General features: G+C 47.4%; 1 protein-coding gene across 1 annotated transcript; it reads right to left on the bottom strand.

Annotated features, from left to right (window-relative positions):
- Positions 1–1,831: 1,831 nt before the first annotated feature.
- Positions 1,832–6,457, bottom strand: LOC147990922 (uncharacterized). The gene is made up of 6 exons (XM_087533764.1): positions 6,261–6,457; positions 4,103–5,663; positions 3,702–4,003; positions 3,397–3,601; positions 2,733–3,305; positions 1,832–2,634 (listed from the first exon to the last, which is right to left on the bottom strand). Exons 2-3 carry the CDS (start codon positions 5,273–5,275, stop codon positions 3,806–3,808), a joined length of 1,371 nt encoding a protein of 456 aa, XP_087389890.1. The 5' UTR covers positions 5,276–5,663; positions 6,261–6,457; the 3' UTR covers positions 1,832–2,634; positions 2,733–3,305; positions 3,397–3,601; positions 3,702–3,805.
- Between the last annotated feature and the right edge of the window lie 17,879 nt (positions 6,458–24,336).

Below are 24,336 nucleotides of genomic sequence, written 5' to 3' on the forward strand. Positions count from 1 at the left end.
AATAGCTATTTGCTGAAACAGATCTGACAAATTCATCACATAGCCCTCTTCCAACAGCATTTTGTGCATCAAGATGAGCTCAAATAGAAATGATGCAATGAGATGAAATGATGTACTCGTCGAGACTAACATTTTGATATGCTACACGCACAAATTGGATCTACGATGAGAGAGTTATGACATGCCAAAGTTTGCAACAAATTAGGGTTCGGGGATGAAAAAGTCAACCCTCGCGAATCTGGATCTGGATCTGGCGCGTGACACTGTAGCAGCACTATTCACCGGAGGAGTCGAGGTCGCCGGAAATGGGCGTCGTGGTGGTCAAACTTGGCGGGACCTCGCCGGAGAAAGGGCGCGGTCGCCGGATCCGGGCATGGGGACGCCGGATCGAACCGGAGGAGGAGCGGGGCGGCGTCGGGGTGGACTTGGCGAGGCGGCGGAGGCGCGGCGCCGGAGCTCGCCCGACGGGGTGGCGGAGCTCGGTGGGAGGCGGCGGCGCGGGAGGTGGCGATGGCGAGGAGGAAGAGGCGCGGGCGCGCTGGGCGGCTCGGCCCGGGAGGCGGCGCGGGAGGGCCGGCGCTGGGCCTGGCGGGCCCGCGTCGGTGGGGAGGTGGCGATGCGGTCCCCCGGGACAGGTGGCGGCGTTCTATTGGCGGTGGCGGTGTGTCCGGTCGGCGGCGGACATGTCCGGTGGCGGCGCGAGGATTTTTTAGGGTTTCGTGGGAAAAGATCCGGGATTTTCGGGGAAGAGACCATTTTATAGGTAGGAGGAGCTAGGAGGCTCCAAATTGAGCACGGTTTTCGGCCACACGATCGTGATCGAACGCTCTAGATGTTGGAAGGGTTTTTGGTGGGTTTTGGGCCAAATTGGAAGGGTGTTGGGCTGCAACACAAACGAGGCCTTTTCGGTCCCTCGGTTAACCGTTGGAGTATCAAACGAAATCCAAATGGCACGAAACTTGACAGGCGGTCTACCGGTAGTAAACCAAGGCCGCATGACAAGTCTCGGTCCAATCCGGAAATGTTTAACCCCCACACACGGAAAGAGGTAGAAAGGAGCACCGGGTGACATAGGAGCGCCGGAATGCAAAACGGACAACGGGGAAAATGCTCGGATGCATGAGATGAACACGTATGCGAATGCAATGCGCATGATGGCATGATATGAGATGCATGACAAAGACAACAACACACGGAGATCAAAACCCGACACCAAGGAAAATAAAATAACTTAGGCCGGAAACGGCAAGAGTTGGGATACATATAAGATAAATTACACCCGGGATGTTACAGTGTGTGCTGTGTGTGATGCTGCTGATGAAGTGATGCAAGTGTTGTGTGTGATGCTGCTGAGGAAAGGAGGAGTGAACTATGTGTGTGATGATGTTGAAGATAGCTGTGACAGTAGGTGTGCTTGTGTGTGTGCTGTGTGTGACCTGTTGAATTGTTGGTAGTATGAAGATGCTAGTAAGCTAGTAATGTAATGGAACTATGTAGTGTAGTGATGGTGGTGATGAAGAAGTGATCCAAGTGTCCCCTTTTGGTAATGTAATGAAAGTATGTTGTTGATCAATCTATGTTGCATATTATGTATTTCTGTTGGCCAATATATATGATCATAGTTGGGTTGTTTGCATTACTATATTGTGATCTGAGATAATGATAAGTGGTAAGTGACAAATCAGAAAATGTTGGCAAAATGATAAGCATGTCAAAGCTGATCATCACAAGATATGTAACAAAGATGATCACCAGGTTCAAGAAATATATATATATATATATATATATATATGACAAGCAACATATATACCAAGCACAACATAGCACTAGGTTAAATAAGATAGTAAAGATCCACCAAAAGCACATGTCTAACAAGCTTAACAGTAAGGTTAAGTTCACTAGAAGAACTTGACACAGACCAAATTTAAGTTTAAGATGACAAGAAACACCAAAATGCTGGATTAGTTCACCAGAAGAACTTGATACAGACTAAATTTTCTACTTCCTAGGCTCTCTCAGTTCATCAAACATGCTGACCTTCCTGGTTTTCTTGCTTGTAGAGCCACCTCCCATGTCATGTGCACTTGTAGAGGCCCTCTTAAGCCTGGACCTGTTGTGCTGATCTTCCTTTCTTTTGGCAGCAAGCTCAGAAGCTTTTCTCTTCCTTGCCTCCTCTCTAGCAGCTGCTAGCTCTGCTGTTTTCTTCTCTCTTTGTTGTAGGACAATTGCTCTCTTTGCTTCAGCTATTTCCTTCTTCTTTGCAACATTAGCAGCTCTTTTCTCTTGTGTTTCATGCTTCTTTGCTTCTCTTTCTATTGCTTTCTTCTTTGCAGCCAGGTCTCTCTTCTCTTGTGCCTCAGCAGCTCTCTTCTCTGCTGCAGCATTTAGTGCCTCCAGTGCAGCATCTCTCTTCTCTGCCATTTCTCTGTCTTTCTCCATCTTCATCTGCCTGAGCTTCATGGCTTGACTACCATCCCTGCTAGCAGTTGTAGTAACATGTGGCATGCTACTGCTCTGAGCTCTTGCTGAGCTGATGAAGCTTGATTCAGGCATGGGTTGCTGAGAAAGTCCAGGTCTCCTAGATGATTGTTGCTTCCTTCTCATCTGTTGTACCATTGTGTCACCAAACACTTCCTGAAAAGATGAAAATAACATCATTAGAACACTTCACAAGTCATAAATTGTTGTCAATGTGAATATGTAAAGCTTGACAATGATTAAGGAAGATAAACCTGAGTTATTACTGGTTCCTCTTCACTCTCTTCACTGCCTGAATTAACTTCAACTTGATGCACATTTTATTGTTCATCATCTGATGAGTCAACAGGAATAGGAGGAATAGGTTGTGGTTGTGGCACATGCCTCACAGGTGGCAAACCAGCTTTCCTCTTGTTGCAACCTGCTCTATTGTGACCCTCCTCTTGGCAATGAGAGCAAGTGATGACCACACCATGCCTTGTGAGCTTTTTGCCTCCTCTCTTGTCCTTGGCTTCATGTGGTTGTTTCCTTCTATTCTTTTGATGCCTTTCCCTTTTTGTCATTCTTCTTGGGTGGGGGTTTGATCACTGGACCATGCATCTTTTCCCACTCTCTCTCTCATCTCTATTTGGCATGATGATAGGCTGGTAGGCTTTCAGAAATGAGGCAATGATGTAGCATTTTTCAACTAGGTCCTCGGGCTCAATTCTCTTATCTTTGCAGCAAACAACAGAATGATGGCATGGTATGCCATTGAGGTCCCACCTTTTGCAAGTACAACTTAAAGCTTTTATGTCCACTATGTAAGATCTCCCTTTGTTATCAACCTACACAGATGACGTAGGGCATTTATTCAATGCAAGAAAACAGGATGAATATGCAAATGAATATGCAAAATACTAAGTCAGGCTAGATTACCTGGAATATTCCATCCCCTGCATTTGATGCATGACATGTAGCTGACAAATCATCATTCTTCTCAAGTCTTTTCTTAATTTTGGGGCGAACAGTGCCATCCCATGTTTCTGCTTCCTCTCTCTTGTTGTAGAACCTTGTCATCAACTGCTTTTTTATTGTCATGATCAATGACAATATGGGGAGCTCTCTGGCCTCAAGAATGTACCTACAGCCAACAGTTGGTTCATGTCAGAAGAATATTGTGATGGAGAACTACCTGTTGAATGCTTCATGTGATGAAAAACACAAACAATGATGCAACTTACTTGTTAAACACTTCACAAGCATTATTGAGAAGAATATCACACTTGGGGAACTCTTGTTGATATGCCCTAACCCAAGTGTTGGGGTCCATCCCTGACAGCCATTTTCATGCTTCGAAGTTTATCACTTTAAGCTCTTCCATGTTCTGTTCAAAATCAGAAGGAGTTATGCTCCTAGCACATTTCCACAGCTGGTTCTTGAGCACTTCACCCCTAAACTGTTCTTGGTAGTTTTGCCACAAGTGCCTGACACAGAACCTGTGCTCTGCATGTGGAAAGTAATCTCTGAGAGCTTTGATCAAACCCTAAAAGAAATGTGAAAGACAATGTCAGCATCATGACAAAACAATTGTGGAAGCAGAAACTTTGAAGCATGGAAATGAAAGACAAAGTTATGAAAGTACCTTCTGCTCGTCAGACATAATAGTCCACAGATCGGTTTCAGTAATGACTAGGTCTTGTTTCAGAGAGGATAAGAACCACCTCCAGGTGTCAGTGTTCTCAATGTCAACAATAGCACAAGCAATTGGATAGATGCAATCATTTGGATCTAGGCCAACTGCGGTGAGAAGAACACCTCCATATCTGGTCTTCAAATGGCATCCATCTAAGCAGATTACTGGCCTACAAGCCTGCATAAACCCTCTCTTGCATGGCTCCAAAGAGAAATAGCAGTGTAGGAAAGTACCATATGTATCTGCTGCTAAATAAAATGTGCTCCCTGGATTTGACCTTCTCCATTCATTTGCATAGTCCCAAAGCTTGTTGTACTGTTTCTCCTCATCTCCATGGATAATATTAAGAGCCAACCTTTTTGCTCTCCTAAGCTTACTCCTTGTAGGCTTCATATTCCATTGTTCCTGCACCACCCTAGAGAAGTTCTTCATGCTCATGTTTTCATCTGCCCTAAATGAGTCCAAATACTTCTTTGCCATGTATGGAGCTGTGAAGCTTTTCACTTGCCATTTCTTGCTGCATGTGTGTTTGTCCACAAGCTTCTTAACCATGAATGCCTTTGTCCTATTTTCATTGGATGCCCATAGATACCAAGGGCACCCCTCCTCACATTTTGCACAAACCCTCATCTTGTCATTAGTTGGCATCTTCAGGTTGACCCTGTTCCTGCATGAGTATTCTTTGATAGCCTTCCTAAGCAGCTGCAAATTATGAAAAATTTGCCCCACATGAAACTTAGGGCTTATTAAATCTTCATCCCTAAATGTCTTGAAGTTCATCTCAATTATTCCTTCATCATCAGAATCTGTCCTTCTTAACTCATCATCTTCTGACACATCCAATTGTTCCTCATTCCTATTCTCCTCTACAGCATCAAAGCAATTGTTCACATACAAGTCAGCATCTCCCTCTGATATGGCATAGTCACTATCTGCAATTTCAGGCACATAATCAATGTCACTACCCTCTTCTTCTGAATCTGTTGATCCTCCACTTGCATCATTGTCATGAACATCATCTGCATCCATATTGATAACTGACTTGCCTTTCTCCTTTAGTACTTCAGTTGTTGTCCTGAAACCTTCCCCAGATTCAGGTTTGACCACATTCAATGGCTTCATTGGGCTGATGACTTTTGGGAGATCTTGAATTGGGAACCTAACTACATCATCAAGATCCTGATAGAATCATGTTCCAAAAAAATATCCATGAAATGATGCCCAAATGTCACAAAAGCTCTCATGTTATCTGTGGCATCCTCTCCATTGACCACTCTAAGCCCATTTGTGTTGACTTCAAGACCTGGCATGCAGTAGTACACTGTCATCCTTCCTTCCTTCTCATACCCTATCTGCTTTATGAGATCATCCACATCTGGGGGTGACCATGTGTTCTTGTCTATGTTATCAAACCAGATGCTCTTCCCTCCATAGTACTTTTTGCTTCTGCCTTGGCCCATGAAAAAACCTCCATGCCATATTTAAACAGAAAACATAGGATCATCATCACCTGCAATCAATAAGTGGAGTTGTTTAGAATAACATTTTCGATCAAAATGTAACTGATTGTGACCATAAGTTTCTGAATTTAAACATGCATCTCTCCATAATGTCAAACTTATCTGAATGTACCTAAATGTGCCTCAATTTGAACTACTTCAACAAATTATATCAGAATTTAAACAACTTGACATATGCACCAATCAATTCATAATAGAAAAAGACAATGTTATAAAAGATTGCATAAATCATTGCCTGCATTGGAAGCAACTCCAACAAAAAGAGCCTGCTTTCATTACAAACTCCTCCCAAATTAGTACCAACCTACTCAATTCACTACAAACCCTAGCTCTCGTCAACATATCGCATAGTATCTACACACTCCTCCTAAATCAGTCCAGATTGTAGTCAATGCCACCCACACCGAGCGAAAACCCAACCTAAATCCCCAAAAAATCCACCTGCCAAAACCCTATCAAAACCCTAGCGCTAACCCCTTTCCCCATAAAATTTTGACCTTCAAATCCATGGAACGGCTGTGGATGATCAGATATGAATGGAAACACGTGAATAAAAGCTGGTGCGGGAGAGGCTCGCGGGTTCTTACCGTAATGTGGCGGCGGTCCGTGCTCCGGGCGACGAACAGGGGCCATCGCCAGAGCAAACGCGCGACGCTGCCTTTCGATCTCCTGCGACCAGACGACGGCACGACCTCCTGAAGCCTCGCTCCCGACGACACGAGCAGTCGTCGGTCACCTCCGCCGCCGATCACCGCCTCCCGACGAGAGGAAAACCAAGCGTCTCACTGCCTCGACCGCAACTAACAAAGAAACAGAGCAGGGGAGGAGCTTTATGCAAAACAGAGGCAGCCAGGACGCGAAATTTGCAAAAAGCCCCCCAAATCAACTCGCCAGTGCAAAAGAACCCCCGCCTCGCTTGCGTGGCTGGTCAAACAGTCAAACAGTACGCCACGTGGGACAAATACGGCGACACAACATACGCGGTGACATGCGCTGTTAACAAATGTAATGATAAGCACCGTAATCTGGGTATTCCGTAATCCAGTGACCAAAGTGAACTTTGTGATCAAATACAGTGACCGCGGGTGAATTTAACTCGATGTGCCGTGAATGATGGTTGCTGAAGCAGTAGCTCCACCTAAAGATAGACAGACATGGCATTCCATATTAGTCACAGCATGAGGATAGGAGAAGTACATAATAGTACATAATTACATATCATAAATAAAGCTGAAATTAGGATCTCAGGTAGGAAAATGTTGGGTGAAATACAGGGTCTACAGTAATAATGACATAATGGCAGTAGCTCCACCTGAAGATATACAAACATGGCATTCCATATTAGTCACAACATGAGGATAGGAGAAGTACATAATACATAATTACATATCATTAATAAAGCTGAAATTAGGATCTCAGGTAGGAAAATGTTGGGTGAAATACAGTGTCTACAGTAATAATGACATAATGGTAGTACTAGTAACCACTGAGGCAAAACTTTTTTTAAACGAGGCAAAAGACTTGCCATTTCATTGATTAAGGAAGAAGGTTTTAGACAGGAGCCGCAAGCGGCAAACTAAAGAAAAACCACTCTCGCGGCATTACAATACCTAAGTGCTTGGCACCCACCAAAACCCAGAGCGACACCTCATGCTTGATCTTATTAATGATGACCACCGAAGGGACCGCCACGTTGTGGAAGACTCTAGCATTTCTCGCAGACCAAATCTCCCATGAGATGAGCATCATCAATGAGGCAAGGACTTTGGGGGAGCCGAGACGAATCTGAAGGTTATCGTTCCACCATCCTTGGACCGAAGCGCTCGTTGACCATGAAGTAGTAGAGATGTGGTGCATTCCAAGCCACAGTAGGATGTCGTTCCAAATGCACAATGTGAAGCGGCATTAGAAGAGTAGGTGAGCAATAGACTCCTGTGCATGCTTACAGAGAGGGCACAATCCGCAGTTGGGCCAGCCACGGCGGATCAAGTGGTTTGATGTCCAGAACCTATTTTGAAGAACTTGCCAAGGAAAAAAATTGCACCTCGGGGGAGCCCACGCCCTCCACATGGACTGCACAAGATCAGAGGATGTTAGCCCTTCAAATTGAGCCTTGTATGCCGAGGAAGCATAATATATCCCATCCTTAGTGAACTTCCAAATAATCGAATCTTCCACCTCTTCCACTAGGGCCACTGATGATACTCTTTCCCAAAGGTCAGCAAACTGCTCGATATGTGCGAGGGACAGATCGTTGGTGCCACCAATATAAGTGATCCAAAGATCGTTGGTCATGGCTTGCTGGACCGGGGAGTTCTTGTGAGAGAGGGCAAAGAGGTCCGGCGTGATGTCACGGGGGCGTAAGCCGTTGAGCCATGACGAGTTCCAAAATTTTGCAGTTCGTCCATTTCCAATAGTGACCATAGTGGCAGCCGCAAAGAAGTGGAGATCATCCTCCGTGCACGGCGTCCCCATGCCAATCCATGGCTTGGTCTTGTCAGTCCATTCGAACCATAGCCATCGGAGCCGCAAAGCCTTAGCAAACTTATCCAAATTAAGCACTCCGAGTCCTCCCTTGTCCTTGGGCTTGCAAACGAGCTCCCATTTAACCTTACATTTTCCTCCGGATACCTTATCCGGGCCCGCCCAAAGATATGCACGGCGAATACTATCGATTTTCTTGAGGACCTCCACCGGTATGTCGAGAGGCGTGAGCTGATAGATAGCAATGGCGATAAGGACAACTTCTACAAGGACCACACGGCCAGCAGAGGCTACATGTCTTCCCTGCCAGGGAGGGAGCTTGCCTGCAATTTTATCCTCGAGATACTGGAAGTGGATTCGCTTGAGGCGCTTGACGGCTAAGGGAAGTTCAAGGTAGCACATCAGGAATGAGGTGTGCACTCCTGGAAAAGCATGAAGAACATCGTCAAGGTTGATGTTGTCGCATTGGATGGGAGCAACCAAACTTTTGGCACAATTAGTGACAAGGCTAGACACCGCTCCAAAAGAGGCCAGGGTAGCAGCAAGGAATTGGACGTTTTCCTTAATGGGCTTCACAAAGATGGCGGCATCATCGACGTAGAGCGAGGCCCGGACGGGTGAAGATCTACCATAGAGAGGGTGTAGGTGCCCTTGGACCGTGGCCTTGTAGAGGAGGTGGTGGAGAGGATCGATAGCCAGGACAAAGAGAAGAGGGGACAACGGGTCCCCCTGGCAAAGGCCACATCCATGCTTCAACGGATCACCCAAAACTCCATTGATCAACACCCTCGAAGTGGCGGTAGAGAGCAAAGCTGAAACCCAGTCGCGAAATCTGTTCGGGAAGCCAAGGTGTTTCAGCAGGTCCATGAGGAAGTCCCAACGTACAGAGTCAAACGCCTTTTTGATGTCCAGTTTGAACAAGAGCGTCGGGGAGCGGTTGCGATGAAACTTTCTCGCCAAGTTTCTGACATACATAAAATTGTCATGGATGCTTCTCTTTTTTATGAAGGCACTCTGGGCGTTGGAGACAAGTTCATGCATGTGAGGAGCCAGCCGGTTAGCCATCATCTTGGCAATGATCTTCGCGATGGCGTGGATGAGGCTAATGGGGCGGAAATCTGAAATGCATTCCGCCCCATCTTTCTTTGGGATGAGAGCGATGTTCGCCGAGTTGAGCCAGTTTAAGTTCGTGGAGCGCAGATTGGAGAAGTGGTTGACAACAAGCAAAATATCATCCTTTATGATCTCCCAACACGCCTTGAAGAAGGCCCCAAAGTAGCCATCGGGTCTCGGTGCTTTGTCGCTGGGGAGATCAAAAATCGCCTTTTTCACCTCTTCCTCCGAGAAGGCAGCCCCTAAATCAGTTAGATCACAAGCCGGCATCGGGACAGTGTCCCAGTTGATGTCGGTGGTGCACGGCTGACTACGTCTTGTGACCTCAGAAAAGTGGCTCTGTATAATGGATTTCTTGTGGTCGTGAGAAGTAACCCACCCATTGTTGTGCCTGAGACGGTGAATGAAGTTCTTCCTTCGTCTATGGTTTACACGCAGGTGGAAGAACCGAGTGTTGGTGTCACCGTCTTTCAAGTTCGTGATTCTTGAGCTTTGTCTTTTCCATGCACACTCAAGAACAGCAAGGCTTACCACCTTCTGCTTAAGTCTCTTTCAAAGATCTCGCTCGCTGGCACTTAGGGGACGAAGATCTTGAGCCACATCCAAGCGAAGAATAACTTCCAGGGCCATATGAATCTGCACCTTCGAGTGCGCGAACATTGTCCTGCTCCATTGTTTTAATTTTTTGCAAGCCTCTTTTAGGTTGTGAAAGAGGTTGAGGTATGGGTCAGCGTGACCAGAATTGGTGTTCCAAGCTCCCTGGACTACCTCTTTAAAGCCGGGCATTTTGATCCAAAAGTTTTCGAAGCGGAATGGTTTTGACCTGTGCGGGCCTTTGCCATTTGCAAGGAGGAGAGGGCAGTGGTCCGATAAGGATGATGAGAGGGCGTGAAGGATGTGTGTGCCAAAGTCTTGATCCCAATCTTCATTGCAGAAGAAAGAGTCGAGCTTGTTGGGAGTTCGGTTGCTCTGCTCATTACTCCAGGTAAATTTTCTGTTTTGCAAATGAATCTCTTTGAGTTCGCAGAGATTAAGCGTATTTCTGAAGCGGATGATATGGCTCCGATCGACATTTGTTTTATTCTTGTCTTGCGCACGATAGATTTGATTAAAATCACCGGTGACTAACCACTTTGAGCCTGGTGGGGGCTTTTCATCGATCAACTCTTGGAAGAAAGCATCCTTGAGATTTCTTCTCATCGGGCCGTAAACGGTGGTGAGCTTGAAAGTTGTGGCTGAGGAAATAATCGTGACTTTGCAGGAGAGAAAGAAGGTGCCAATGCACACATCCTTCACATCCACGACACTCTCGTCCCATAGCAACAGAATGCCACCGCGAGTGCCCAAGGTAACACTTTCAGTTATGCTAATAGGTAGTCCTTGAATTCTTTGTACCAAGAGCTCGATGAATGTGACAATTTTCTATGCTCAGCACCTTTGATTTATTATTCTCAAGATTGTTAGAAGTGCAATTCTGTTATTTTGGGTGCTGTTATAAAGTTAACGTGGTGTGTTTGTTGGGATAAAATTAATAATTGTGCAGATCATATTGTATCTGTGTCGTCAGACTGATTCTGGTTACATGATCATATCAAAACAAGAAAGAGCAAATCCTTCATAGAACTTGGGGTCAGTCCATTTTGGTCTATATGTGTCTTCTGTCTGTCCATTGGAACAGAGTTGACCCATACTTGGGCCGTGTTCGGTAATGCTCCGCTCCTTCACCAGGGAGCGGAGCGGACGGAGCGCCCATTTAGGTGCTCGCCCAAATTACACTAGATGCCGCTTCGTCCCGCGGCGGAGTTAGGAGCGGAGAGTTTTCGAACGGCCCCTTGATCTCTAGCAGCGCCTGGCACGAGGGCATGTTGTTTCCGTGAAACTCTTAATCTATTCATCTTTAATCATAGCAGCAGTGGTAGTACAACGAACACCAGAAATAATAAAAATTATATCCAGATTCGTATATCACCTAGCGACGACTAAAAGTACTAAAGCGACATGAAGGTGGTTGGCTTTGACTTTTCTTTTGGAAAATACCCATTCCATCCAATCTTCATATACCCAATAAATGGGATTGTTTCTATAAATAAATGCTCCAAGTCGTCTCAGTTTTATCTCTCGTTGAACTCGTGACAAAGGGCAAAACAACCGTGATAGAATCCCCCCAAAAGACTATCACTACGATGCAAAATACTTGACGAAAACATGATATAAAGTGGACGCATGAAGGTTGCGAGTTGGAGGGCAGGGACGCCTTGGTCTTATATAGCGATTGAGATTAACTAGAAGGCTACATTTCTTAGATCGATGATACCAAAGGTACTGACGATGCACTGTTCTCAGGCGAGATTGAACATGACAAAAGGTGCATCAAGGCGTGAATAAGGAAGAAGACATCTTGTCGGTTCCTCTCAAAACTATTCTAAATACTAATGGAACAATTTCACAAATAAATTTTCGATACTCTCGTCCTACTAACACTCACTAGATCGTGATTACCTTAAGTTTGTAACCCCGTAAGTTCGATAAATCATAGACATTAACGGAACCCCTTCATTCAATGACTGTTAGCAGAACCGTGGATGTTCATATCGATCCTTATGACTGCACGAATGACATTCGAGTGAACCTTTGGTTATTATGTGATGTTCCCTTTGATTCGCGATACTTTACAAAACCCGGGTGCATCGAAGTCATGCACATGCTCACTTTATCGTTGATCCCGTTGCCAGTTTTGTTCTTCTTTCTCGTTGAAGTGTTCCGGCATCCCTGTGACATAGTCACCTGTGTCTGGTCAGACGATGATGGATGCCATCACACCGAGAAGGCCCTAAGAATATCTCTCCATCGTCGGAGGAGCAAATTCCACTCTCGAGCTATCCACTCCCTTGTCAAACTTTCTGGTGAACCCGTAAGTTGTCGTTATAATCACCATGTTACTGATGACGTTTGAGCAACCCTAAAGTCCACCGTACGATAGAAAGTGACTATGATACTCTCATGGTCTAAGGAAGTAAAAACACATGCTAACACTTCGTGTTATAACAATTGATTTCAGATGATATTATCTCAAAGTACAACAAATAAGATTGGGTCAATTCAATATGATAGTTCTTATAACGTCATACTCTCAATGTTCTTTCATGACCATCATTACACTTAACAATATCCTGATCCGGAAAACATGATCATCAACAACACTTGAGCCAGTCTTAGAGGCAAGGCCGGGAACCTATACTTTACCGTTTATCATTCCACACGTGTATATGAGTTTTCTACTGAATCACATATTTCAGAATCATGACAGTTATATCATGAAATATAAACTCTTAATTATCAAAATGAAATTATAATAATACAATATTATTGCATCTAGGGCATATTTTCAACAGTCTCCCACTTACACTAGAGTGAGTTATCTAGTTTACACAGTCTCTTTAACACTTATGGTTCTTTGGTGTTGCTCATGCTTTGCTCGTGGTAGAGCCTTCATCATCGGGTCTGATACATTCAAATTCATGTGAACCTTCACAAAACCTTTCTCGACATGATGTCGAATAATGTGATACTTGCGCTCGATGTGTCTGGTATTCATGTGGGATCTTGGATCCTTTGCTTGAGCAACAACACCACTATTATCACAATAGAGTTCCATTGGGTTCATCGCACTTAGGACCACACCAACTTCTTTAAGAAACATCTTGATCTAGACTACTTCCTTCGAAGCTGCTAAAGCCACAATATATTCTGCTTCTGTCGTAGAATCCGCAACAGTGTTCTTCTTGAAACTTTTCCAAACTATCGCACCACCATTAAGAGTAAAAACACAACCCGGTTGAGATTTATAGTATCTATATCAGTCATGAAGCTAGCATCGGTGTAACCATTTATAACAAGCTCTTCATCTCCTCCATAAACAAGGAGCATGTCCTTTATTCTTCTGAGGTACTTAAGAATACTTTTAACAGCTGCCTAGTGAGCCACTCCGGGATCACTTTGGTACCTGCTACTAACCTTAGCGCATAAGAAACATCTGGTCTAGTACATGCCATAACATACATGATGGATCCAATAGCAGAGGCATATGGGACTCCATTCATCTGCACTCGCTCATCAACTGTCTTGGGACATTGATTCTTGCTAAGTGTTGTGCCATGTTACATTGTGAGAAATCATTTATTTACATTCTCCATTTTAAACCTCTTTAAAACCTTGTTAATGTATGTGCTTTGGCTCAGCGCAATCAAGCGTCTTAATCTATCTCTATAGATCTTTATACCCAAAATATATGCAGCCTCGCCTAAGCCTTTCATTGAAAATACACTCTTTAAATAGTCCTTTACAGTGCTAAGAAATTTTGTATAATTTCCAATCAGCAATATGTCATCCACATATAAGATTAGAAATGCTACGGAGCTGCCACTAAAGTTCTTGTATACACAAGCTTCTTCATCATTTTTAATAAAGCCAAACTCTTTCATCACTTCATCAAAACGTTGATTCCAACTCCTTGTTGCTTGCTTCAAACTATATATAGACCTTTGAAGTTTGCATACCTTTCTGGCATCCTTTGGATCAATAAAACCTTCTGGTTGTATCATATATACATCCTCTTTCAAATAACCATTTAGGAAAGCAATTTTAACATCCGTCTGCCATACCTCATAATCGAAATATGCAGCAATCGCCATCATAATCCGCACAAACTTCAGCATAGCTATTGGTGAGAAAGTCTCGTCATAATCAACTCCCTCAACCTACGAAAACCCTTTCTCTACTAGCCTTGCTTTTATAAATGGTAGGATTACCATCCACATCTGTATTTCTTTTGAAGATCCATTTGCACTGTATAGGTTTCACACCCTCTAGAAGATCAACCAAGTTCCAAACTTGATTCTCGTACATGGCCTCCATTTCAGATTGTATGGCTTTGAGCCATTCTTTTGAGATGGGCGCCGCCATCGCTTCTTTGTAGTGCGCAGGTTCATCTTCTTCTAAGATGAATACTTCATTATGAAACCATTTAGGAGGTTCGATAACTCTTGCTGACCTGCATGGTTCAGTTACAGTTTTAACCAGAGTTTCTACGACTGGTGTAGCAACTTCTGGTTCAGTTGTGTGCGGCGTCCCCCTCCATAGTTTACACCCCCGGTCATATTTTCGCGGTGTTTAGGCGAAGCCCTGTGAGAATCACTTCACCATCACTGTCACCATGCCGTCATGCTGACCGAACTCGTCTACTACCTCGACACCTTGCTGGATCAAGAAGGCGAGGGACGTCACTGAGATGAACGTGTGTAGAACTCGAAGGTGCCGTACGTTTGGTACTTGATCAGTCGGAGCTAGAAGAAGTTGGACTACATCAACCGCGTTGTCAAACGCTTCCGCTTTTGGTCTAGGAGGGTACGTAGACACACTCTCCCCCTCATTGCTATGCATCTCCATGGATAGATTATTGCGTGTGCATAGAATTTTTTTGTTTTCCATGCAACGTTTCCCAACAGCGGCATCATGAGCCAGGTCTATGCATAGATGATATGCACGAGTAGAACACAAAAAGTTGTGGGCGGTGATAGTCATACTTGTTGGGGATATGACTATTGGGTATGACCCGCCCAGGAGGGGCCGGGTTATACCGATGGCGGTTCATCAAGACAAGAACCGTGAAGATGTTGAGGATGGCGGTTCAGCTAGCAGGCTTACTAAGGATCCAAAGCCCAAAGGTGGCTTAAGGCCCATATGTATAAACCACTATATGTGTATGACTTGTATTGTAAGGCAAGCGCAGTTAGTCACCGAGCCGGACACGTTGTGTATGAGCCGGCCGGGACTCCGTGAGCCATGGGGCGTCAACCTGTGTATATAAAGGGACGACCCGGCGGCGGCTTAGGGCAAGAAACAAGAGAGAGATCAAAAACTAGGTCAAGCGTATTCGCTCCCTGGTAATTGAAACCCAAGCAATACCACCTCAACTGGAATAGGCTTTACCTTCATAGCAAGGGGCCGAACCAGTATAAATTCTTGTGTCCTTTGTCCCGTTTAACCCCTTCAAGCCAACCTAGTTGTGATGGCTCCACGACTAAGTCCTTTCACTAGGACATCTGTCGTGACAATTCCATGATAGTTGGCGCCCACCATGGGGCAGCGCATGGTGGTTTTGAGTTCTTGAAGGGCAGCTTCGAAGGGATCAAGGGATACGCTGTGGGCCGGATGACCAAGAGTCGTCACGGCAAACTCTACATCAACGACGCAGGCTGGGGCCCCGAGGCCGGCTCAATCGAGTACGGGTACCGGGTCCCCTTCGGCGGAATCCACGTCTTCATCGGCAAGATCGGCGAATCGGGCCCTGAGCCGGACATCTGCACCGACATCATCGAGACGGCTCAGTGTGCATGACCCGCCCGGGTTCAACCCGCCGTGAAGCGCGCCTTTGTTGGATTTATCCGTGGGGCAGAGTTTGAAGGATCTGTGTCTAGTGGTGAGACGGCCATTTACTCTGATGGTGAATCGTCCACAGGCGAGACTAACTCAATGTATCAGCTGCAAGACGGCCGGCTTGGGGGCTATTCTGATGGTGACAGTATTCCGGATCCCTATGAGCCGCCGAACAGGGTGGCGATCTTCATGGCCGGCACACATCCGTTGCTCGGTCCAACGGCCGCTCCAGCTATGATCACTAATTCAGCGGCTGCAGCGGCGATGGTGCTGGCGGTTTAGCACACCCGCCGGCTCAGGTTTTAACCGAGTTGTTGGAGGCTCTGGCAACCTTGATGGGGGTTGAGGTAACCCCGGACAATCAGGAACAATATAAGGTGGATGTGGCTAAGCTGCGAGATGAGATAGCTCAAGCCATGGAAGATCTGGCGGCTGAGAACGCTAGGATGGTTGAGGAGTGGGCTATTTTGGATGCTCAGGCACAGTGGATTCAAGCGGATTCTTACCGGCTCACATTGGATCAGAACGCTTCAAGCGAGATCCTGAGGAAGAGACACCGGAGTCATCTACCCCAAGTTTATGAGCCGAGGAACCTCTTCAATACGCCTGGAGCAGGGACGAGTAACCCGCCAGAGGTAAAGCGGGTGGTAGCCACGCCTAGGACTGGAGCACCGACTCAGCCGCGCACAACAGATCCACCTCGTCTGAATAATAACGCCCACAGTATGTGCCGACGCCACCGGGTCATTATTCTAACCCTTTGGATAATATGATCGCTGTGGTGACACGATTGGCGGCTCTCCCAGTTGAAGGCGAGTCTCCAGCTGCGATTGAAATGCCGAGGGCTAGAGAGCTTCTTCATACAGTGCTGGTACAACAGGAGGTTTACTCTTATAGTCATGAGAGGATTCACTCAACCCCTCGCCCGAGCCGGAGTTATAGCAGACACATTGACTCACTAGCCGTTTCAAGCAGTGACACAGGCGCCGTAACAAGCCTCGTGGACATGACCCGGTGCGTGATGGTGCTCAGGATTTGGTGGATCAGAGCAGAGCACGTCGGGAGGCTGAGCTAGCGGCTCAGCAAGCGGCTCATCAGCATTCTCCGGTTTACCCGACTGCTTCGGTGGAGGCACACGTGATCTCTAGAACCTTGGGTGTGCCGTGTTTAGTGCCGGCTCTACGTAATGAGCGTTTACCCAAGGATTCAAGGGTCCTCGTAAGGTGCCTAACTACACAGCTGATTTACCCCCTGAAGCGTGGGTTGAGAGTTATGAGATGGCCATGGAGCTGCTGGATGTTAGCGACGCTGCGTGTGCTAAATATTTCACTATGATGTTAGATGGGATGGCCCGTACTTGGTTGAAAGGGCTGCCTGCCAACTCCATTGGATCATGGGCCGAGTTAAAAGCCCGGTTCATCCAGAATTTTAAAGATACATGCAAGCAGCCTATGTCGATTGTGGATTTGGACGCCTGCGTCCAAGAAGACGGCGAGTCAACAACCAATTGGGTGCGCCAGGTCTCATCTATCCTGCACTCATCGGATCGCATCAATGCCGGCTCAACAGTCTTAATGTTAGAGAAGAATTGCCGTTTTATGCCCCTTAAGCAGAAGCTAGGGCGGCTCAAGCGCCACTGCAGTGACATGGGGGAGCTGATGGCGGCTCTAGTTAAGTATGCCGACTCTGATAGTACCAAGGACCCCGAGTCTGATGATGAAAAGCCAGGAAAGGGAAAGAAGAGTAGAAACACCAAGGGACAGCATCATAACCCGACAAGTCAGGGGGGCAATAGTAAGCTCAAGGCTGATAATAATTCAGATTTTGTGGCTAATACTAACACATAGAGTAATGGTCAGCGTCGCAAAGGAAGGCCACCTCCTCGGACTGGAGGGTCAAGTTTCAATCTTGAGCAGATGTTGAATCAACCTTGCCCGAAGCATGGTACACGGGAAAGGCCGTTGTCAGTGTCAAAACCGGCGGATCTCGGGTAGGGGGTCCCGAACTGTGCGTCTAGGCCAGATGGTAACAGGAGGCAAGGAACACGATGTTTTACCCAGGTTTCGGGCCCTCTTGATGGAGGTAAAACCCTACGTCCTGCTTGATTAATATTGATGATATGGGTAGTACAAGAGTAGATCTACCACGAGATCAAGGAGGCTAAACCCTAGAAGCTAGCCTATGGTATGATTGTTGTATGATGAAGTTGTCCTACGGACTAAAACCCTCCGGTTTATATAGACACCGGAGAGGATTAGGGTTACACAAAGTCGGTTACAATGGTAGGAGATCTTGAATATCCACATCGCCAAGCTTGCCTTCCACGCCAAGGAAAGTCCCATCCGGACACGGGACGAAGTATTAAATCTTGTATCTTCATAGTCCTGGAGTCTGGCTGAAGGTATAGTCCGGCTACCCGAACACCCCCTAATCCAGGACTCCCTCAGTAGCCCCTGAACCAGGCTTCAATGACGACGAGTCCGGCGCGTAGATTGTCTTCGGCATTGCAAGGCGGGTTCCTCCTCCAAATTCTTCATAAAAGTTTGTAAATACCAAGAGTAGTGTCCTGCTCTGCAAAATAGTTTCCACGTATTGCCACAGAGAGAATAATATTAACACAAATCTAATCTGCTGACGTATTCCGCAGCGTGACATCACACTACGGCCAAGCCTTTATTCGAATCATTTTCACTTTTCCACCTCAGCGTGTTTTGCGAGGCGGTTTCCTTGGCACGTCTTGTCAAAGCAGAGATCGTGTCCCCTTTATTTACGGAATTCTCATCAATACGGACGTGGGTAACCCAATCGTGCCCGTTAGCATGTCTTCTCGATTAAAGGCGAGTCCCAAACGGTTACGGGGAGGGCTCCTGGTATTCAACCTCTTATAAAGAGACCAGGGCCTTACTCCTTTTCTCCAATCTTAAAACAAGTTCGCCCGTCGCCTCGAGTTCCAACACCCTAGGCTCCAGATTCCAGGCGCTTCGGACCTTCGACAATGTCCGGTTCCGACCTTCAAGGCTGATGGATGCCCTCCTCCGTCACGGAGGAGGACGTGCTAAAGTTGAGAGAGGCTAAGTTCTTGACCGCCGAAATTTCGCATAGGTTGCCTGCTCAAAGGCAGGCTATTCCCAGTCCCCAGCCCGGTGAGAGCGTAGTGTTCATGTCTCACTTCCTTCGGGGGTTAGGCTTCTCGATGGATCCCTTCGTGAGGGGGCTGATGTTCTATTATGGGCTGGAATTTCATGACTTAGCTCCGGAGTCCATCCTCCACATTTCCTCATTCATCGTTGTGTGCGAAGCGTTCCTCCGTGTTACTCCTCACTTCGGATTATGGCTCAAGACTTTTGGAGTGGAGCCGAAGATGATCGAGGGACGGCACACAGAGTGCGGAGGCGCTGTCATAAGTAAGAATGCTGATGCTCCATGGCCCGAGGGCTCCTTTCAAGAGGAGCTCGGCTTGTGGCAACGAGAGTGGTTCTATATCACCGCTCCCAGGAGCGCCAAGTGGGTGGAGCCTCCTGCCTTTCGCTCGGGTCCCCCACCACGGCTAGCATCATGGGTCAACAAAGGATTAGATTGGGGGTTATCCAAAGACGTGCCCTTGTTGCAGGGCCGCATTAGGGATCTCTTAGAAAGAGACCTCAACCTGGTCAAGGTGACGCAGGTCATGCTGATTCGCCAAACACTGCCCGGCAAACGTCGCTCCCTTTGTCTGTGGGAGTTTAATCCAGAGGGACCACGAGCTCTCCAGCATTTTATGGGCGCAACGCCCGTGGAGATGTATAAAATGTTCTTCGGATCGCAAGCAATGTGTCCGGATTTGACCGAGGACGCAGGTTTAAGCTGCAATCGCCCAGATACTCAAGTAAGTAACCTTGTGCCTGGACTCGCTATCCGTAAAATTGTCATAAATTCGCCCCTAAAAGAGCTGTCCTTTTAAACAGGAGTGGATAGCGAAGGCAAAGCTGATCAGGTGTCCGGCTCCACTTCCTGAGACCAGGCCGGATCCCGTGCTAGTCAGGATGTTGAAGATCGTGCCCTTGGAGGGAAGCGAGGGGGAAGACAAGGAAACTATGGCCTCCTCGAAGGAGGATGCTCCGAAGGGAGGAACCGACAATTTCTCTCCTAAGGGGAAGAAGAGGGCCGCCTCTGACGACCCGGAGACCATGGCCTCAAAGCGGGGGGGGGGGGGGGGGGGGAAGTCCTCGTCAGAGGGTCCGACGCCGGGGAGATCCTCGGCCGAACTACGCCCTCAAAGGGATCAGCCCTCCAGCGAGCCGTAAGTAGAGAAAGATTTTCCTTTAGAGGGATGAGAGAAATCCTTGCTTTTTATCTGAGAAGATTAACCGAAATTTTACTTTATAGCTTAGACCTCAGCCCTTCTCAGCAGAGCTCGTCTTCGGGGGATCTTCTTCCGGAGATGATGGAGAGTGGAACGCCTCCCCCTGCCGTACCGCCTGGCGGGGCGGGCGACCCTGAGGTGTCGTCGCGGAGGGTTTCTCCGAATCCGGCAGGGGTGGAAGGTAGCCATATGCCCCCCAAGGTTCTCCGTGTCCAGCCTTCAATGGAGCTCATAGGACGAGTCCGGCACCATCCGATGCGCGGTCGGAGGAGCTGATGATTCTGCTGGGGCGAGCTTCTATCTCAGAGGAGCACTGTGCATTGATGGGTACGGTGATTGGAAGGATTTCGTCCGTGGAAAGCGGATTTCATGAGGCCGTCCGAAGTTTGCTGACGGGTTTTGAGGTACATTTGATAATGTACTTCTTTGTCAGTTGCGCATAAACAAGATGCGCCCTATGTAGATAGTAGCCCCTGAGACTCTGTGCGTTGTCAAAATTGACGGCGCGCAGAGGATCATAATCCCAGGTCTAAAATGTCGCCTTTGTATACAGGTGGCGAAGTGTCCAGAATCGAGCCGAACTGATGATTTTGCCGAACTAAAGCGGCAACTTGACGTGGCAGATGCCGACATCGCGCTCGTCAACAAGCGGCTTGATGAGGCTCAAGGTATGCAATTCCTCGGGCGGCATCTGGTAAGAGGAGCTTTATGCCAGTATCTTACAATGTGTGTGCTTGACGCAGATGGTGCGGCCGCCGTGGAGAATCTTCGGGCGGAACTTGCCCGAGCTAAGGAACAAGCCAGGAAAAGTGATGCGGCTGCCGAGAAGGCCCTTGAAGAGCTGAGAGCCGAACAAGCTGCTCACTACCGAAGCAAGAAGAAGATGGCCGAGTTGGCCGTGAAGTTAAAAAGTGCTGCTGACCGTTGCAAGTTTCTTGAGAAACAAGACCGGGCAAGACAGACAGACTTAGAGAAGGCCGTTGCTGATGCCAAGGACGCTCGCTCTGCGATGAGAGCTGCGAAGGAGGAGCTGCGTCAGGCCGGACAGATTGCGGCTGGAAAGCCCTTTATGCTGCAGAGGAAGTTTTGTGATCCGAAGTTTTCTTCGTTGGACCGGATGTGGAGTGCGGAGGACACCTATCTGGATTTGGCAGCGAGTGCTACTGATGCGACCGAATACTTTCGAGATCAAGAAGATCGGGAAGTGGAAAGGCTTTTCTGGTCACAGTTCCAGAATCCAGAGCATCCACTGGCAGTGGACGATCGTCTGGCTCAATGGGCCGAACTGAATAGATTGTCCGGACTCGCCATGAAGTACGTCATGGGTCATCTGTGGCCGGGGAGATCGGAGCCAAAAAGTTATTTCAGCTTGGTGCAGCAATTCCTTGATGCGGTGCCACGTATCAATGCGATGAAGAGGTCAGCATGCATAAAGGGCGCACGGATGGCTCTTGCCCGTGTCAAGACATACTGGGCAGAGATGGAGACCGCCGTTGTTGCATCCCGAGATTCGGACAAAAGCTGAGTACCCTCCGAGCACTATTTTCAGGAAGTCCTTGAAGGCGCTCGTGTAATAGAGGCGCAGTGCTCGAAGGATGCTATGTTCTGATAGCATGTGTAATTATAAAGCAATATTTTGATGAATTGTAGTAGCCTTTTATACTTGTGCCTTCAAGTATTTGGAACACCTCCTGTGCGGCCGTTTTAGGATATATATATATATACAAAATCTGAAAGATTGCAGTCGTTGGCTTCAGCCCCCATGCACATAGTGCGGGGGTGCTCGCAGAAGGCGCATTTTCACACTTAATCCAACGTCTTGGTCCTACAAAGGAGGTGATAGCGCAGCGAGCTAGGCAACCAGACTATAATGCTTTAACACTTTCACTTAGCCATAGGAGCTTGACAGTGGGACTATTTAGGTAGCCCCTGGTGGCGACTGTGCTCGCCCGAATTCGGGGCGCGTATGTGCCTGGCCGGGAAACGGCCCTTCGTTAATGCGGAGGAATCCTACAGATTCCGGAGAGTCATCGAGTGGTTGACCAATCTCACGCCATATCATGACAGTCGGTTTTCGGCTTTCTCTACTGAGGTGCTCGCCTGGCCGAACCAGGGCACAATCGCAGTAGTTCTCCTGGTGCCGCCTTAGCCGATAGAGCGGAACATAAGGCGGCCGAACACAGGAGCCTATTCGGTCTTTATGAGAGCGGGCGAGGTAATGCTCTGGGTATAAGCCCCTAGTGTCTAGGTACGCGCAAGAATTCTGACGTGACCACATGCCAAGACGCCAGCCTCCTCCTTGGTCATAGAACCAGGGGATGTGTATCAACAAGAGACAGTAAAAAAGGTTTACGCATGGTCTTAATCTGAAAAGAATCCTTGGAACGGGTCCCTACTACACGTCTGCGCCTGTGTCTCCGTTGTGCCGTATCCTGGACGGGCGCAACACGACGTTCATCTGTAAAAAGAGAGCAACTAAGTTGAAAAAGGGGCGTGCCGAACAAAAGTTATATGAAATAAACAAAGTGTAAAGTAAAATATGAAAAATTGAGCTTTATTGTCTCTTATTTTATACGTGTGAAGCCCCTAGTGCAGGGGTATATGGCCACTAAGCCTTTATCAACGATACTTTTGTGCCGGACTCGTCTATCCGTGTCCGTGGTCTTAATGACCTGTTCTGATGTTCTGGCTGGTGAAGCCATTGTATTGTGGGGCTATTAAAGCGGCCGCACAATCCTCCGCTTGGGGGAGGTGTTCTCACTGCTTCCCCTTTAAGGAGATGATGCCGCGTGGACCAGGCATCTTAAGCGTAAGAGATGCATAATGCGGTATTGCGTTAAAGCGGGCGAAAGCTTCGCGTCCTAGTAGTGCTTGGTAGCGACTTGAGAATGGGACGATGTGGAAAGTCAACTTTTTGTGACGGAAGTTATCGGCAGAGCCGAAAATAACCTCGAGCCGGAGAAAACCCATGCAATGGGTGTCCGGACTTGGCCTTACTCCTTGAAAGGAGGTTTTGCTGTGGCGAATTCTTTTTGGGTCGATCCCCATGTGGCGGATTGAGTCCTGATATATCAGGTTGAGTCCGCTGCCACCGTCCATGAGGACATTTGAAAACTGGAGTCCGCCAATTATTGGATCGAGTACCAGGGCAGTCCAGCCTAGGTTCCTGATACTTCTAGAATAATCCAGATGATCGAAGATGATTGGTTTTGACAACCAGTGGCGGGATTCCTTTGGGATAGGCCGTGGGGCGCGTACCTTTATGGGCGCTGCACGTTTTGTTATGTGGAGTAAGTTTACTGTTTTTACTTCTTGTGGGAAATTCTTTTGTTTCCTGGTACTCTGCTTTTGGGGTTCATCCTCGTCTTCGCTTGGTGTGTCGAGCCCCTTGTGTTCGGCGTTGAGTCTGCCGGATTGTTTGAAAACCCAACAATCTCTGTGGGTATGGTTAGCAGGCTTTCCGGGAGTGCTGTGTATTTGACATATCCTATCCAAGATTTTGTTTAGGTTGGATAGGTCGTCCCTATTATCTTGGAGGGGCGGCTTTTTCTGATTCTGTCGTGAGCTTTTGAATCCGGCGTTGACTGCCGTGCTCTTCGGACTTTTTTCCTTAGTCCGGCGACGGTCCTTATTGCGTCGCGGTTTTCCATTTCCATCCCTAGTTTCGGATGTACTTGGGTCACTGGTGCTGCATCTTGCCAACCAGCTGTCCTCTCCTGCACAAAAGCGGGTCATGAGGTTTGTTAGTGCGGCCATTGTTCTTGGCTTTTCTTGGCCGAGGTGTCTGGCGAGCCATTCGTCTCGGACATTATGCCTGAAAGCCGCTAAGGCTTCAGCGTCCGGACAGTCGACTATCTGATTCTTTTTAGTAAGAAATCTATTCCAGAATTGCCGAGCTGACTCTCCGGGCTATTGAGTTATGTGACTAAGATCGTCTGCATCCGGAGGGCAGACATAGGTCCCTTGAAAATTTGCTCGGAAAGCGTCCTTGAGATCTTCCCAACTTCCGATTGTGTTTTTAGGAAGGCTTTTGAGCCAATGCCGGGCTGGCCCTTTAAGCTTGAGGGGTAAGTATTTTATGGCGTGGAGGTCATCCCTCTAGCCATATGTATGTGGAGGATATAATCCTCGATCCAGACTCCAAGGGCTGTTGTTCCATCATATGCCTCTATGTTTACGGGTTTGAATCCCGCTGGAAATTCATAATCCAGGACCTCATCGGTGAAACATAGGGGGTGTGCGGCACCCCTGTATTTGGGTGTGCCGGATTCTGATAATGGCTTTATTGC

The sequence above is a fragment of the Triticum urartu genome, chromosome 1A (assembly GCF_056163025.1).
Source record: "Triticum urartu cultivar PI428250 chromosome 1A, HENAU_Tu73, whole genome shotgun sequence".
Taxonomy (NCBI): Eukaryota; Viridiplantae; Streptophyta; class Magnoliopsida; order Poales; family Poaceae; genus Triticum; species Triticum urartu.

Excerpts from the sequence above, each read along its gene's own strand:
- LOC147990922 (XM_087533764.1), bottom strand. The coding sequence starts at position 5,275 with ATGAAGCCATTGAATGTGGTCAAACCTGAATCTGGGGAAGGTTTCAGG. Across the intron at positions 4,004-4,102 it reads TTATGTCTGACGAGCAGAAG|GGTTTGATCAAAGCTCTCAG; the intron begins GTACTTTCATAA and ends CATTTCTTTTAG.